We start from the raw sequence: 17,731 nt of genomic DNA, 5'->3' as shown, positions 1-17,731 counted from the left end.
TAAGACAGTCTGTATATACTATTGCATAATGAAAAGAGTACCTGAAACCAGAAATGGCTTTCTGGATTATGGATTCATCTAGGCTCTTGTCAAACACATAGGAAAGGGCTGCAACAGTAGGTCCCCAGATCATGGCAAAGAGATCATGGTCATAGCTTCCAGGTGGGACATGCAGAAAAATGCCTTCGTCAGTGACCCCACGGTGCAACAGTACGCTCCATACGTAGTTTTCCTTTACTAGACCTGTCTGCTCCTCTGGCATCACAATCTCTTCATTTCTATTGGAAATTATTGCAAAAAACATTACACATCTTCTTACTAACATTCTGCATCAGCACACTATAGCAGGCAAGGCACGATAACAGCCTAATGAATTGTGAATGGATATTTTACATCTCAGAATGTCTTAAGAAGAGTGTTAAAGGGGATTCTTTTATCATCAAAGGTCTCTCTGAGAATTCAGGGGCGGGCAATCAAAACCTTACTTGATAGCATGGTACATATCCTCCAGCATGTCCTGTTCGAAGTCTTTGCCTCCATTTACTCCTTTCAGGTTTTTTCGGAATTCCTGTAAATAGCAGTGGAGGAAAATAAAGCATGTGAAGCATGTCTGGACTGCATTGCTTTGAACCTTGCTTAAAAGAGGCAGCACAGCTATTTCTGTACTTTTCTTGGTATTTTATTACAAGTGAAGTACTGTAACAACAGAGCTATTTCAGTTCTATGCTTTTTTTGCTTCTACATCAGTAATGCCAGAACCAACTAAATAGATATAAAGCATAGCAGACCCTGTGATAATGCCAACTCTCACCTCAAGGGTCATAGGTACATTCTGTTTGCGAACATTATGGTTGTGCTGGTCAGTATTCAGCATGATAACTGCATAGGCCAGGGCAAAACAAGCATCGCTGTTAGCAAAGGGAGATCCATTTGATTTCTGAAAAGCAGAATAACAATGCAAGTCAGATGTTTTGTAATGAACAGAAATGCAATACTAAAGTTCTTCCTTAGTTCTGGTTATGAGACTGCGCAAGTGTTCCTTGCTATTTTATTTTGAGCACTGTTTGTCATTTGCTGGTTTTGAAACTTTCTCACAGAAATGACTCTTGGAGCTACAAGTTGGGACAAATATAATGTGTCTTAATCTGACATTGCAGGAAAAGATATTCTGCTAAACATTAGGAAGAACTTGGAAGTCAGAGCTGTTTGGCAGTGGAATATGCTGCTTCAGAGGGTTGTGAAGTCTCCTATTCTGAAGTTAGATGTCCATCTATTGGGAATGCTTTGACTGGGTAAACCTACATGTCAGAAGACTGGACTGGATGGCAATTGTGGTCTCTTTCCAACTCTATGATGCTATGATTCTATGACATTTCCTTCCCTGCTTCCTAATTGAAGTGAGGTAAGCTTAAAAAAATGCTGCTTGACATGGGAATGGGGAAGGCTAAGGCAAAACAAAGGTTTATGACCATTTTAAAACATACGCGCCAATGTTCTGTAAAAACTTCTAACAGCCTATGGATTACAGGAGCTTCTCCCGGCAGCCGGAAGGCTTCTAGATAGAGTCGTAGGGCTTCGTCTAATCGTAAACCTTGGAAACCAAAAGTTCTAGAATAAAAACAAAAAAAATCAAGCAAAATAGTTAGAAGGTAGGCTCAGCACAGTATATCTGAAGGGTAAGAGACAATACAGTAACTTTGTTCAAGCTTTGGTTCCTGCTCTAACAGTATTATTATTGCTAAGAACTGAGAACTTCAACTATGCTATAGAGTTAGCTAGTTTGTGCAGGTTTTGACAAAACCTATTTACCTTCACCTTTAATGTGAAAGTTAGTGAATTTTCTAGTTTAACTTATTAAAATCAGGATAAACAGCCTGTCTCTGCAGTAAGGAAATGAATATAAGTGATATAAATAAGAATAAATAATGAGAATGCAGCCTTTAAAAAAAGGGAACCAGGGAGAAAAGATAGTAAAACAACCTGCCTCTATTAGGAACCCAACATGAAGGTAGGTGTCAAAGGACAGCGACAAGAAGCTTCTGCCCCAATACCCCTTCCCTGCTCAAACTGGAAAAACAAATGTAATCTTTCCTTCTTCCCTCTTTTCTTATCTTGTTTGACCATCTGAGTGGTGTTCTGCAGCAATGTGGGTGGCTCTGTTTTAGACCCTGTACTGTTCAAAAAATTTAGAACTAACATGAATAGATGTGCAGAAAGGATGCTTACCAAAATTTGCACACACAAAATTGAAAGGGAAATTTAATATTAACAAAAGCCACCATCAAGATTCAATAATGGCAGATTGGGACACTGAGCCAAAAGTGACAAGGTGAAACTAATCAGAGACCAAATCAAACAACAGGTTTGGCTAGGAAAGACCTAGCCTGGCAACAATGGAAATGATCTAAATAGCTTTTTAAAAGGTATAGTAATGCAGCTGCTAAAATGCTCATGCAGCCTCAAATCATATTAACAGAAATATAGTATCTAAATCATGAACAGTAATATTTCAATTAATATTCCACCTTATTTATGAATTATTTATTTACAGCATTTATATTCTGCCCTTCTCACCCTGAAGGGGACTCAGGGCAGATCACATTACACATATAGGCAAACATTCAATGCCTTTTAACATAGAACAAAGACAAACAAACATAGGCTCCGAGCGGGGCTCGAACTCATGACCTCCTGGTCAGAGTGATTCATTGCAGTTAATTGCACTGGCTTGCTCTCCCGCCTGCGCCACAGCCCGTGCCCTTGTTCTACATTGGTCTGGCAAAACATCTGGAAATCTACAATCAGTGTAGCAATTTTTAGCCTGGTATATTGACAACCTGGACTCTGATCAGAGCAAGATAATTAAGATGGTGAATTGACAGGATATTGAATTTTATAAGCAATACTTGAAAGGGTTCATAACATTTAGCATATCAGGAGAGATATGACAGTTGTCTTCAAATATCTGAAAGAAATGGGGAAAGTGCTCTGTTGCCATTCTCCCAGCTGTTACAAGATTACAATTATTGTTAGGCAGAAATAAGAGAGACAAGGATTTCAGGAAAACGTGAGAAACATTTTAAAAGTAAGAAATGTTTGATAGTGGATAAGCATCTCAGGAAGAGATAGGCTATCCTTTAAAAGAGATATCTAAGGAGAAGCTATCTAGAAATCTTTCAGAAATCATTTAAATATTTTTCTCCATGTTCCTTTCAAAGCTATGGTTTTAGCATTCTCAAAACTGCTTTCCCACTTGTGACCAAATATTATAGGAGCTTCAAGTTTTCTACTCACGTGACAAAGCTGTCCAGTAAATCTACATTCTTCCGGTCACTTATGAATTCTCCAATCATTTTCTTGTCAAGCCTAGGATTTTCCCGTAGCCACTTTGCCACCTCATTATTATCCATGGGAGTAGTCAAGAGTTTTTTCTCCTGAAGAAACTGTATTCCTTTCTTTGGCTTTTGATTGAATTGTTCTGAACCATTTATCAAGAGCTTTAAAAGACAAATAAATGCTATTAAATAAAAAATTCTACACAGATTAAATTACCCTAATAGTGCTGTGTTTTGTAGGTTTTTAAATTGTAGTTTTTAAAGGTCATGAGACATTGGATCTCGGTTCCTGAGATAAAAGTGAGGCATAAAAATAAAATATTATAATAATAATAAATTAATATCTTAACCAGTCACTTGCAATGGCAAGGACTAAAAACCATAACCTAATGGTTTTCATCTGTCACAGCTTTACATATATTATATTGTAAGCAAGAAGAAAGTGTTTCAGGTCTTGCTTATTGGAATAAGTAAGCACTGGACCCTCAAAACCTGAAGAGAAAACAGATAGTCCTAAATATAGGATACTGAGTTGGTTTTGAGAAAGAAGTGTTTGGTTATTTAGTAAATTTAGTAGAACTGTAAATAGCTGGTTTTCTTAGCAGCAAACCAAATCCTGTAAATGCAGAATCTGGCCTTTTTTTTGAAAACTATGTAGATAACAATGAGGCCTAAAAATATAGCAGAAACATGACACATTTATCTTTATGTTCTTCATGAGGGATGTAGTAAATTATTGAGTAACAATAGGGTTTGTATTTTAACCATTTTCCACACTTGTCAGAACAGAGCATCTAAAGCTCAGGGATACATAATATAAGTGGATAATGTCATAAGCAGTTACCCAAGAGAGGGTTAACTAAAAGGTTGTGTGTGACTAGAGATCCAGTACAAACATTTATGTGAACTTTACCAAAGCACCAGAATAAATGTCAGTTTTCGGTTGCTGCCCATCACTAACAGGAAGCAACACTTCAATGACTGTGACACTAGGAAAGTATGGATATGTACAGTACAGCATCCTCCTTTGTTCCTTCAGAAAAAGCTTACACTTTAGTCACTGCAACATGAATTTTCAAGTAATGGACATAAGCATTCAAGATCTCAAGTGACATCATACAAGGATATATCATTTTCAAGTCACTTCGGGAAAAAAGGTTGTACAGATGGCAATTTTCCAAAGTGTGGCTCACACATTATTCATTACATCACTAACTTTTCCAAGACTTCCAGAAAAGAGAGAATGTGCTTGGTTTTCTCATCAGTGCCGTATGAATGAAAGCCTATACTATTGTTATTTGTATTCTGCTTGTTCCCCAGATGCAGAACTTAGAGACTTTGAACAATTAAAATATTGTTGAAAATCAACAAGATACAAAAGCTAAAACAAAATAAAACAATCAAAAAAGTAAAGCCATGTTAAAACACATATTACACACACATACACAAAAGTATAACAATTGGCAATACCCAGTGGATTGTGTAAGCAGGCCTTATATACATCAAATGCTTGTCAGAATATAAAAGACTTTATGTGTCTGTGAATAGACATTAGAGAGGGTGCCAGCCTAACCTCTCTGAGGAGGGAGTCCCAACATCTGCGGGCATCCTCTGAGGCCGGATCTACATTGCCATATAAGGCAGTTTAAGAATGCAGATTAACCGCATTGAACTGAATTATATGGCAATATAGGTAAAGGTAAAGGTTTCCCCTGACGTTTAGTCCAGTCGTGACTGACTCTGGGGGTTGGTGCTCATCTCCATTTCTAAGCCGAAGAGCCGGCATTGTCCATAGACATCTCCAGGTCACGTGGCCGGCATGACTGCATGGAGCGCAGTTAACTTCCCGCCGGAGTGGTATCTATTGATCTACTCACATTTGCATGTTTTCGAACTGCTAGGTTGGCAGGATCTGGGGCTAACAGCGGGAGTTCATTCCACTCCCGGGATTTGAACCTGGGACCTTTTGGTCCACAAGTTCAGCAGCTCAGCGCTTTAAGACACTGTGCCACCAGGGGCCCCATATGTCAATATAGACTCATATAATTTAGTACAATGAAATTAATCTGCATTTTGAAACTGTATTGTATGACAGTATAGATCCACCTGAGGCAAGAGAGTTTTTTTAAAGTGCAAAGGGATCCAACTGTGGCTCTTCCCCTCTTACCTCCAAGGAGGCAGGCAAGAGAAGGAAAATCCCTACACTCAGCTGGCTCCCTTTGCATTTTTTAAAAAACTATCTTATCTCTAAGGAGGAGGCTGGGACTGGGGCTCTCCCTCCTCAGAAGTAAGAAGGGGAAAGCCCCAGATCTATCTTCCCCCTAGGAGGAAAGAGTTCAAAAAGAAATACAAAATGTGCTACCTGGGTCTGAGGAGGGAGAGCCCCAGACACAGCCAACTCTAATTTCCATGAAGAAAGGAAAAAATAGAAATTTCAGGGGAAGAGGAGTGTGACTATTATGTGATGTCAACCATTATGTCGTGAATTACAATATGTTGTTCTGTCAATAAATCAATACAATTAAGATAAAGAGGAAGAAGAGAGTGGAGAAAAATGTGGCAATACCTATAAGGCTGATTGGTTTTTATTTTAGCATAAGCTTTCATGGATATAAACTCACCCCTTTAGATGTGCTGAGAGTATTATTGCATTTGCATATCTATGGTTAGTTTGTAATATGCATAATAAAACAAGTAGAGCCTATACTATTGTAAATCTAGAATCCCAAATACTTTTGGTACTGAACCAAATGGGCATTCTCCTTTACATACCTGTTATAAGACACGAAAAATATTTTCCAACTTTCATTTGGGGTAGAGAAAGTGCAGTGAAAAGATTGTGGAATCCAACAGATTTCCCCCCATGCCATTTAAAAAACTTTGTTTTTCAATAAAAAAATATCCAACCTGCCATAAAAACGTTCGTTAAATTTTGCAATGTTCCTGTTTTTTTCATTGTGTTGTAACCCACCTCGAGCTGCAGGGAGAGGTGGGTAAGAAATAATTTATTATTATTACTACTACTACTACTATTGTTGTTGTTGTACAAAGAATTACTGTGTAGCCCATGGAGAAAGTGAAAAGCTTTAGGGACCAAATGAGCTTCCATCCTGTACCTTTAAACAACACTTATTTACAATACAGATGCTTCATAAACAACAGATCATACCTTTTTTTTACTCTTGATCATTATCAATTCTTGTGTTGTAGGTAAAGGGCAGGAAAAGCGAGTAGGCTTCTTTGGAGTGTTTTTTTCTGCTCAAAATAAAAGTGCAGTGATTTCACAGTGGATCCTTTCAAAGCAGAACTGCTAATTACATGCAATAAACAACCTGCTCTCCCCCCTCCTCATGACAAGCTAGCAGCAGTATTATGTTCATAAGGAACAAAACTTTGCAATTTAGCTGCAAACATTCAAAGGCGCACTTCATACATAGAAGCATAGTTGTAAACTACCACAAGGTCATCCATGTCAATCCCCTGCCATGCAATCAAAGCACTCCCAACAGATGGCCATTCAGCTTCTGTTTAAGAACATTTTAAAAAGCAATGTTTCATCATAAAAGTACACAATACGCACAAGCAGCTGTTGATATATTTTAACATGCACTCTTGTGATTTATAAAGTGATACAGAGAATTTCACACCCTTGTTTCAAAAATTGCAAATCACTTTTACATCACTTCATGATGTAGCTACATCTAGAATCATAGAATCGTAGAGTTGGAAGAGACCTCACAGGCCATCCAGTCCAACCCCCTGCAAGAAGCAGGAAAATCTTCAAGTAAATGTACATTATTTATATTTTTCACTATTCCAAGGGACATGGTTTAATAGCTGCAGAGAATTAGATAAGGAACAAAAACACAACTGGCATTCACTGTACCTAAATGGTAACCAAAACTCAAATTTACCTGCATCACTTCCCACTTCCAAATTCATATGGCTTGTCACCAAGCAACCATTTGCGGGTGGAGACGTCTCTGCTAATTCTTCAGTGGCTGACTTGCCTTCTACTATAACTGTCCGCTCAGCAACTACAGAGCACAGATGATAACTACAGTTATCAAGGACAATGTTGACGTAATATTATTATTTTGTACAGTACAGATAATCAACAACTATTTTGAGATAATATTGTTGAGACAAATAGCTGTAGCCCATATCAAATTCATGTGTAAAATTAAAAATGAAATTCATTCATTGAAAAAAAAATCTTACTAAAGCTACACCACCACATTTAAGAGATTTGGGACACAATAACCACAACAATGAAGTGACACATTTATAGAACAGAATAGCTGCCTTATCTAGAATGAAATGAGGAAAACAGGCAACACTTCAAGACAAAAAAAAGAAAATAGACCAGACTTCAAGATAAAAAATAAGACACAAAAAATTCTCACTAGAGCTTGTTTCTCTGACACTGCCAACAGTTTCCGTGCTTGGTTTTAGTGCTGCTTTTTCCTGCTGGTATATATTGCTGAGTACTTTGGCTTGGCATTGTGCTTCAGTTCTGTCTATCACTGTCAGCAATGCTTCAAGGGATAGTAGGTGAGTGGTGTACAATTGACCAGAAACAGGAAAAGCATTCTGGAAAAATCAAGGATTGGTAATCATTAAACAAGACAAGACGGGGCTTCTGCTCAAAGTTCCACAAAAACAATCAAACCTCCATATATCCCAGTCCTAAAAAAAATCCTTCCCCTACAAATAATGTAAATTTGTTTTCTACATGAAATCTTGCTGACCCAACTCTGTAAATGTTCACTCAAGCCCTGATATTGATTCACATTTTGTGATGCTTCATGTATATCAATGTATGCAACAGAAAACAATATATTTCATCGTATAATAGTCACCACAGCATAAGTCACACCCCCATTTTGGGGGTGACAAAATTGGTATTCTTGTGTTCCTCACACAATAGTGACAGAGCCATTTAGGGCTGATTCCGCCTTCCTTTCTTCCTTTCTCAGAAAGCAAGGCAGCTTAAAATCTATGAAATTGAAGTCTCTAGAGCTCTATTCTTCTTTCCTTCCTTTGAGGCAAAGATAGTTTTAAAAATCTAAAATGGAGGTCTCTGGACCTCAATTTTCCCTCCCTCTTCCTGGGAGAGCCATTTCAGATTTTGTAAATTGTCTTGCCTTTGGAGAAAGAAGGAAGAAAGGGAGACTATTCCCTCTTCCTTTCTTAGAGGCAAAGCAGTTTTAAAAAACAAACAGAAACAAAGCTATTAATTTCAGGCTAGATCATCCCTCCTCCTCCCCCATTTGGAGATAAGGCAATTTTTTTAAAAAAACCTCACAAACCAGAGAATCAGAGACAGATTTTTTTCCTCTCATGAAATAGGCCCACTCCTCTTTTTAGATTCAAAAACGGGATTAAAAGTGCGACTATCAAGCAGTGAAATATGGTATCAAAGATGCTCACCCCCAAACATTATGTATATGTTCTCTGATACCCAGTATGTAGACATATGCCAGAGATCCACATTCAGTTGAAGCTCTCTGGAATATGTCAGCAGTAGATTTCCAGATCTTTGAACATGTAAATTCTTCTTAAAGATGAATTTAAACATTACTGGCAAAAACCACTAAAGTATATTTGACAGTAGAAGGCCCATGATTGGATTTCCCACTGTTATTAATAATTACCAGTAGAAAAACATCTTAACTGAATTGGCATTATAGCATATTATCTTTTCCCCTAGTCGTCTAGTCTATTCTGCACCTCATGGAAGAAATTATGCACATTAGCCACACTTCACATGCATCTCATCCTCTTAAGACACACACATTGCTCTTACTTTATCATTCAAGAAGCACCACACCTAGCTATGGTTTTTCGGCTGCATAGAAATGCATGTAACTTTGCTGAAAAGAAAGTAACAAAACAATTTTCCAAGACCTTGGACAGCAGCTTGGTGAGATCTTCGAATAGATTAGCACAGTAATAGTCACAGTCATAGTTGATGTAGAGCTCAGTGACAAAACTAGGTATCCTCCAGAGTTGAACTATGGCCTCTAGTGCCATCTCTTTCATCTCATAGAGCATCTTAGGATTTTCAATAGTGATGATCTCCATCAGCTTTTTAATGTACATCTAGCAGAAAAAGAGATAAAATACAAAAGAAGTGTTATTAATGTCATATATGATAGCCTTTATGTTAGTTTCTACCACTTTTTGTAAATGAAGATGGTACACACATATGAAACTTCTCTCAAAACATGGCTTTGCATGTAACAAAAAGAGCAAACGGAGTCTCAAAGATGTACACTAGCAGTTGCTATCTTTATTCATCTTTTACCATGCAGACACAAACTATTTGGACAAGAAAATACTACTATGGGTAGTTAAATAACACAAAAATGTCAGTATACACAGCAATCGTATTATTGCCCAGGCATATGAAGGACAAAAAATATTTTTATTCAAATATATCTTACAGAATGAGATATAATGTTATCTCAGAACACAAGAACGATTAGGGATATACTGCGGTTAGGGACAGAGAATATTCCTATCACTTCACTTCTACTTGGCAGCTACTGTTGTTCTTACTACAAATCCCAATAAAGTAAAGGCTTGGCTTTCATGTTGAAAGTGAGACAAGATTTTAAAAAAAGTAACCAAGGCAGTTATGCATCTGTGTATTTCCTCCATGGAGAGAAGAAACAGACCAAACACCCACCACACTGATCACTGGCACCTGTCTTATTAGCCAAAGTGCTTACTCATTCGATAGGACACTTCACTTTTGCAGGTTTCATCAATGGAAGTGTTGCCTAGTTTGTATGCAGACATAGTGCTTTCTGGCCCTGTCCTCAGAATGAATTCTGCAACTATGTACCATTTAGTATATTCCTAAGCATCAATAAATTGAACCAATCAGACATTGCTACAGTGAGGAGAAACCCAAGGAGGATACCAAAGTAGCACCCATTAAGGCAACCTACACAACCAGCAGCTTTGACCTCCAGAAGCCCGAACCAGCTTGTTCAATGGTCAGAAATTCAGTGAGGTGAAGTTCAAAAAAATCTGTAGGGCTGCAGATTATGCAAACCAGACTTAAGGCAATGTCAGATGGGTTTAGCTCATTGCAACTCAGATTCAGAATTATATTTTTTATTTATACTGAGACACCTTTGAAGCCAGCTACCACTCAAGAAAGTTTTTATATGAGCAAAATGCCATAGCTTTCTGGTAACTAGACCACTCCATTGCTGTTTACAATACGTCTAGCACAGTCCTAGCCGTGCTATGTTTATCTATGGAATGTGATTGGCATCAAATTGGCCAATCAATTGTCCACTATGGCTACAATACTTATATTTTTATAAGTATACTTATACTTAAAATTTGGTATAACACAGGAAGGAACTTGAGAATATCAAAATCATCCAAAATCCTTAGACAGCATTTCATTTACAACTTACAAAAGCATTTTTAATTATCTGTTTCAAAGAATAAATGATTATACTTCAAAAGACATACCTCCAGTTGAAATTTTAGGTGTTCTCTCATATTCTCAAAAAGGAGGAAGCAAACCCTAAGGGAGGCTGAATACAAATTAAGCCGCTCCACACTCAGTAGCTGAGGAGGAATTAAAAAATGGAAAGACGATTACTATAAAAATATTTACGATTAGTAACGTAAATACGGTATATTTGTTTTTCTCCAATCTGGAAAGCAAACCAAAATCACAACAGAAAACATTTGTTCTGCAATACAAAGTTGCTGCAATACAAAGATACTGCCTAAAACATAATACAAATTGAGAATCCTTTATCCAAAATGCTTGATACTAGAACTGTTTTGGATTTCAGATATTGGGGAATTTAGGAATACTAGCATTTCAGTATATTTTGCAAGATATGTCGTTTAAACTCACTTGAAAAAGATAGACATAATTCTTCCTTAATACGTTGAGATATCTCAGAGATGGGACCCAAGTCTAAATATGAAATTAAATGTATGTTTCACATATACCTTATAGAAATAGGCTGAAGGTAATTTTATACAAAACATTTTAATTAATTTTGTGCATGAAATCAATTTTGTAGAGTTAAATCATCAGAAAACAAAGGTGTCACTTTCTCAGCAACTCATATGAACAATTTTGAATTTGGATATATTTTGGAATTCTGGATAAGGGGCGCTCAGCATTTAATATTTTGCAAGCATTTGTTGTTTAAACTCACTTGAAAAAGATATCGACATAATTCTTCCTTAACAAGTCCTAGAAGGGATGGGAAGTTTGCAACAGAAGCCAACTCCAGTGCAACAGTGAGCAGCTGTAATCCCATGTGGATCATCACCTCAGAGTTGTGTCGGTCATGTGGGTTAGTGAGGGAAATGAGGAAGCGGAGTAATTCTCGGATACAGGGCAACCCATACGGCACTAATGCTGTTCCTGGTTGGGGAGAGGAAAGTGGGCAGAAAGTTGTTACAAACACTGCTTTCCAATTTGGTCTAGGGATACAAAATTATTCTTGGCAGTGGCAAAGATCAAATCCTTACTTCCTTTTTGATCAAGGATGCATAAAGGCAGAAGACTCTACACTCACCTTCTTTCTGAGAACACTGAGTAAACCGCACTCCCCGAGGATTGACATAGTCCATATCATGAACTGAAGCAGAGTCTGAATGTTCAGCCACAGATGTGCACTCCTCAAGAACCTCTGGAATTGACTCCACTGAGGCAGATGGAGTCTTTTCTTCTCGAGGGCATTCTCCCTTTAGAATAAAGATAATAATTAGTCTGGGAAATTAGTAAAGATGCACATTGTAAATTTGAATTCAATATTATAGCTCTCACGGGGAAAAGTAGCCTAAGAGGAAGACAGGTGGCATGTTAACAGTAGTTCTTTGAGTGGTCATCTGTGAGCTCACATAAATAGGTTATATGCATCTGCACACAGCACTGTTTGGAATCTTCTATAGCTGTTTCATAAGTTTTTTTATCAGTAACACCACCCACCTTGTGGGCTTCATTTCCTTCTGATTCTTGCCTAAACCCTCAGTCCCATGGATGCTATAACAGCACTATACAGCAAGGCATGACAAGGGAAGAATGGACAAGGTTGTGCAAGTTCACCACTTAAATATCACAGTTAGAGGTACAATTTGTTCACATGGCAATCTTTTGCTCTAGGTTGCATTTGCAACAATCTATTAGTTTCTGGGCCCTTCCAATAAGTATATTTGTACCTGGGGTTCAAGTAGCTCTCTGGCTCCATGCTCTGTTAAAGGCACTGCTGGATTGATTTCCAGAGAATTAACCACTTGCAAGTCAGTAAGATCTTCCTTTGAGCCGATATGGGAAGAAATATCTACACCACTGTCAGTAGAAGGACTGACCGTAGAAGAGGTGTTTTCTGAACTTCCAGATGAGATAGAAGAAGGTGCATCAATAAAATTTACTCCACCTGTTGAGAAGAGCAATAGCAATGTTAGCCAAATACCCATTAGTAGCTCAGGGTCACAATCCTATGTACCGTATATAATGTGTTTGTCACTGAGGTCAACCTTCCATTCATTTATTATCTTCACCTAAGGATGCACAGCTTAGTTTCCTTCTCAGAGGAGGATAATAAGTGAATGGGAGGCTGACATTCACTAGGTCCATCTTCAGATACTCTCCTCAATGCCCCTCTGACCAGAGTTCTCTCTCTTAGAATAACTTTATTGTTATTGTCCATCATACAACAAAATTAAATGCCATCTCCAATCACATTATATATGTACAAATTACAAAACAAAGCACCCATCCTTCCACATTCTAATTGATATTGCACAAAACCTAATGCCATATCAGTGTGAAACTACAGAGCTCAATATAGTAACAGCTTTAAGATAAAGGCTATCTCTCAGCCTACTTCTCCTTGTTTTTATTATTCTCAAAATTCCCCTGCCCATCTCAAAGCAAGTCTTTTCAACAAAGGCACCCTTTACAGAAAGTTTGCCCCAAGGAGGCCTGCCTGGAACAACCATTATTTTCTCAGCTTAAGTAGAGAACATGTTTAAGCGTAAATATGCATTTTAACTGTATGTTTATTTATCATTATTGTTTGCATATTCAGTTCTACTTGTGTAAACCAAGAATACTGCTGAAGAGTAGGACACACGTTTATTAAATGAAGCTAATAAGAAAACAAGCAATTTAGGAGGAGACAACCTTATATTGTGGATGGGGAAAGCTTGTATTCTGCTGCCCTAAAGACTAGGACATAGAGCAATGGGTTCAAATTACAGGAAAAAAGATTCCACATAAACATTAGGAAGAACTTCCTCATGGTAAGAGCTGTCAGCATTGGAATATGCTGCCTTGAAGAATGATGGAGTCTTCTTCTCTAGAAGTTTTAAGGAGAGGCTAGAAGGCCATCACTCGGGAGTGCTTTAATTGTGTGTTCCTGCATGACAGAGGGTTGGACTGGATGGCCCGTATGATCTCATCCAACTCTATGAGCTACTTGCCATACCTGTACCATTGGCAGAAGATGGCTCTGTTCCTGGTGATGTTTTGGTTGCATGGTAAGAATTCCTTGGCGATTTCTTCTGTTTTTTCCATTTTGATGAATCACTCATTCCCCCTGCTCTCATTTTAAGCTGTGAATAGCAAACACAGGGAATGTCTCATATGGCCTGAAGAATGGGACCAGCATTCCATACAATCAATCCTAGAGCCCCATAACTTGCCAATTTATAGAAGCATTCTATCTCATGAGCTCAGGATCCAACACAATATCAGCTGGAAATCAGTTACCTTATCTTTTAGCTTCAATATATAAATGATATAACATCTTGTTAAATATATATCTTACAGCAGGGCTTCTTAAATATTTTTCACTCACAACCCCTTTTCTGCTTGAGCATTTTTTTTCTTTTTAAATAATTTTATTGTATTGAAATAAGCTTAACATGTGTCTATGGGAGGAGGGATTTGGGAGGGGAAAAGAAGGAAGAAAAATAAAAAATAAAAAGAGAAGATTTTTTTAATGTGACCCCAGGTATATAGGTAAATTAAATGGGTATAAAGCTAATTTACTGATAATAAATCAGCATTTGCAAGGCTTTATAAACGAGCTGATTTCCTTTTTGTGAACTATAGATGAAGCATTTCCTTCAGAGTCCACTGTAAGGACTGCATGCTGTTGCCAACAGATTTATGTAAAAGGGGACGCGTTCAGAAAACTTTTACTGTTGCCAAATCTGCCATGACCCCAACATTGAGCTAAGGGGACCCCTATTTGGGTCACGGCCAACCGTTTAAGAAGCAATGACTTAGAACACATGCTACACATCCCTGGCTTCTCTGTATACGGCAGTTAGCCAATGAATCCACATTTTGGGGATAGTATCCAGCATCCTGGATAGTTCAATTAACATTCTGATTAAAATTGGGATTCAACCTCCACCTGCATTGACGCAAAAATGCAGAATTGTGTGTGCGCATAAATCAGTTCCCAAATGATCACAGTCTCCCAACATTCTGTCATATCTAGTATAACCAAGAAACAGAATAAAAAGTTATGAGGGTTTACTTTTGTTTTTAATTACTCATGCCAAAGTCCATGGGACAAAGCAAATGGACTGTAAGCCGGGACACAGTTGAAGTGGGTGTAGTGGCATTGAGTTACACAGCTTAAAAAACACATGAAAGAAAGCAGTTTTTCCTTGTCCTCATCAATCTTACATCTGTTACCAGCACAAACTGGATTGGGTATTATCCATCCACCCAAACATCCAGTGATCAAGGAAAGAGAAATTGCCTATGCACATATCTTCAAAACATCTATGCGTTTTGTCTGCATGAATTTCTGAATCTCGTATTATTTTACTAACATCCAGATATTATTATGAAAAATGAAATAAATGCCTTTTACCACATATATATATAATATATATACTTTACTAGGACTAATGAATCAGGCATACATTTCAATTGCAATTTAGAAATATCTGTAAAATAAATCACTAAAATAATGTGTTGCTTTTAAATCTCATAGTTCTATCTAGCCACAAGTGGCTTTCTTTCACCTGATAAAGTAATGAAACACCTGTGTAATTCATCAGAAAGAAGTGTCATTCATTGCTCTGGGTGCATTTTATAATAAACTAATATAAGTTGCACAATTCCTTAAACAAACTTTGTTTTACTCTGCCTTTAAAGTCTTTATTATCCACAGATATGAAAACTGCCACAGCCTGTGATGTTGGGCAAAAAGTAAGGACTATACTTCTAAGTTAAATTGTTTGAGAGATGATACCAAAAAAGTATCAAAACATGCAAATTCTTCCCATGATTCCCTTACCTAATTCCTACATTTCAGGTAATGAAATCCATATATCTAAACTATTGCAAGGGAAATTACAGTCATTGTTTTAAAATGATTTATTTCTGTGTGAACCTCCAAAATAGTGTCAAGTGAAAACAATGTAAAATGAAAAATACAAATATCACATATCACAAAAATAGCACCCAACAATAACAATACATTTAAGTAAGGAGTAACGTTATCAGTATTTTAAAAATCAGAAGTTCTTGGTTTTCTGAAATGCATTATTTTAGTAGCAGGTAACTTTCTCTAGGACTCCTCAAGTGAATAGACCCTGATTACCAACATCATAACCATTGGCAGCAGGGACAGAGAAGGTGCCACTAAAAACCAGTCAGCTTAATTTAAGAAAGCAACTATTTAGCTACTCCACACTCGAGATATATTGGATCTCAAAAGCTAAAATGAACCATTTGAAACATGCATAGAAAATAACTAAATGGTAATATAGTGTTTTAGAACTCGGGAAATATTGCCCGCTCCCAGTTAAGAATAGCAACTGTACTTTAGACCAACTTGCATTTTTCCTTATGACAGAATCAGATTTGAAAGCCACAAAATGAACTTGTTTAGCCCCCTTCAATGTAAGAAACTCACTAGTATAGCACTATGATCAGGCAGACATTTACCACCTACTTAAATCCTCACTCGCCAATTCCAAGGGATTTTGCATCTCTGTCAAACAGCTTGTTCAGCCAGCCTTTGTTCAAATTGTTTTTGCCTGCAAATTCCCTAAAGGAGATCCTACCAGATTTTGGGGGGGGGGGGTCCAATTTAGGCCTGGAGGGGTCTTTTCTAAAGCAAGAAGTACCTCCAGTCACTGCTTGTTGTTAAAAGGTCTCTCCTAGGCCTCCAATGGTAAAAAAATACCTTCATGTCCCTGAGCAGGCATTTAGTGGCACTTGGAACAAACCATTTTGGGTTTTCTTGCAGAATTGGGTGCAGTGGGGGTGCAGCCTCATAAGTTTTCCTAAGGAGTTAATGCACCACCCTTACTCTTCCACAATTGCCAACTCCAATCTAAATTTGTTCCATTATTTACATAGCAGCCTTCAAACATAATCATAATCATCATCATCATCATCATCATCATGCTTTATTTATAACCCGCCCTATCTCCCCAAAAGGACTTAGGGTGGATTCCAGCAATATAAAATACAGTGGCAAACATTCAATGCCAAGAATAACATATAACAAGTCAAAACAAACTCAATAAAATTATAAAAAATAAGAGCTTAAATAGACATAACATCATACGTTCTACACATTTACAACATATTAAATTCTTAAAACTCAAAAATTCAACTGAAATTATTAGAGCTAAGATGTTATACATCTAACTAACAAAGGTAGGTGTTCCGCAACTATTCGGGGATATATATAAGGTGTAATTAGTCCTAAATTGCATAGATCTGTTTTTAAAAGCTGTGTCTCTATCTTCTCCAAGCCAAACATGACCAGTTTCTCTAATCTTTCATCATATGATATGGGTGTCCAAGCTTGTTACAACTAATAGGACTTGGGTTTCCAAGCACATTACAGTCTTTTCGACATGATTTTGATATCTTTTTTATGCTATGGGATCCAAAACTAGACATAGTACCTTAGGAGAGATCTGAACAATGCAAATAAAGTGGTGCCATTACTTGTTGAGATCTGAACACTTTTACTGATGCATCCTAGAACTATACAATTTCTGTGTTGCACTACACTGTTGGCTTATGTTCATCCTGATCAAAATCCCTATTCTTTTGCATTCACCAGTGTCACACTACCCTTTATAATGAAGTATAAGTATATAAATTTTACTCAAATAATCCACTTAATGTATCCACAGGTCAATGTTAGTACTGTCCACATATCTTTAAAAGGAACCATTCTCTTCTCTAAGTAAAGTGGCAAAGACAAGAGCTTTAGCCACCCACCAGAAACCTAAAAGAAGCACCCACCCTCTCCTCCTCCCTCCACCATGCACTTCTTCTGGCCTTTTTGAATGCCTAGGCAAAGAATGGAAGCAGTGGACAATGGCAGTTGCTCCCCTCCCCTGAGAAAGCA

The 17,731-nt window shown here is 37.5% G+C and overlaps 1 protein-coding gene across 4 annotated transcripts in view; it reads right to left on the bottom strand.

The window, feature by feature from the left end:
* Positions 1 to 17,731, bottom strand: part of gbf1 (golgi brefeldin A resistant guanine nucleotide exchange factor 1) — a 92,304-nt gene that overhangs the window by 23,687 nt on the left and 50,886 nt on the right. For all 4 annotated transcript variants that reach the window (XM_062975894.1, XM_062975895.1, XM_008114230.3 and 1 more), the window contains 14 exons: positions 13,820 to 13,946; positions 12,549 to 12,766; positions 11,906 to 12,074; positions 11,540 to 11,751; positions 10,833 to 10,931; positions 9,246 to 9,440; positions 7,742 to 7,928; positions 7,250 to 7,372; positions 6,505 to 6,590; positions 3,295 to 3,497; positions 1,485 to 1,608; positions 812 to 937; positions 486 to 568; positions 42 to 278 (listed from right to left, as the gene is read on the bottom strand). In XM_062975894.1, coding sequence (XP_062831964.1) covers positions 42 to 278; positions 486 to 568; positions 812 to 937; positions 1,485 to 1,608; positions 3,295 to 3,497; positions 6,505 to 6,590; positions 7,250 to 7,372; positions 7,742 to 7,928; positions 9,246 to 9,440; positions 10,833 to 10,931; positions 11,540 to 11,751; positions 11,906 to 12,074; positions 12,549 to 12,766; positions 13,820 to 13,946 — 2,189 coding nt within the window. The remainder of the gene's footprint in view (positions 1 to 41; positions 279 to 485; positions 569 to 811; positions 938 to 1,484; positions 1,609 to 3,294; positions 3,498 to 6,504; positions 6,591 to 7,249; positions 7,373 to 7,741; positions 7,929 to 9,245; positions 9,441 to 10,832; positions 10,932 to 11,539; positions 11,752 to 11,905; positions 12,075 to 12,548; positions 12,767 to 13,819; positions 13,947 to 17,731) is intronic.

Source organism: Anolis carolinensis, chromosome 3, assembly GCF_035594765.1.
Source record: "Anolis carolinensis isolate JA03-04 chromosome 3, rAnoCar3.1.pri, whole genome shotgun sequence".
Lineage (NCBI taxonomy): Eukaryota > Metazoa > Chordata > Lepidosauria > Squamata > Dactyloidae > Anolis > Anolis carolinensis.
This window is presented reverse-complemented; position numbering and strand designations above follow the sequence as displayed.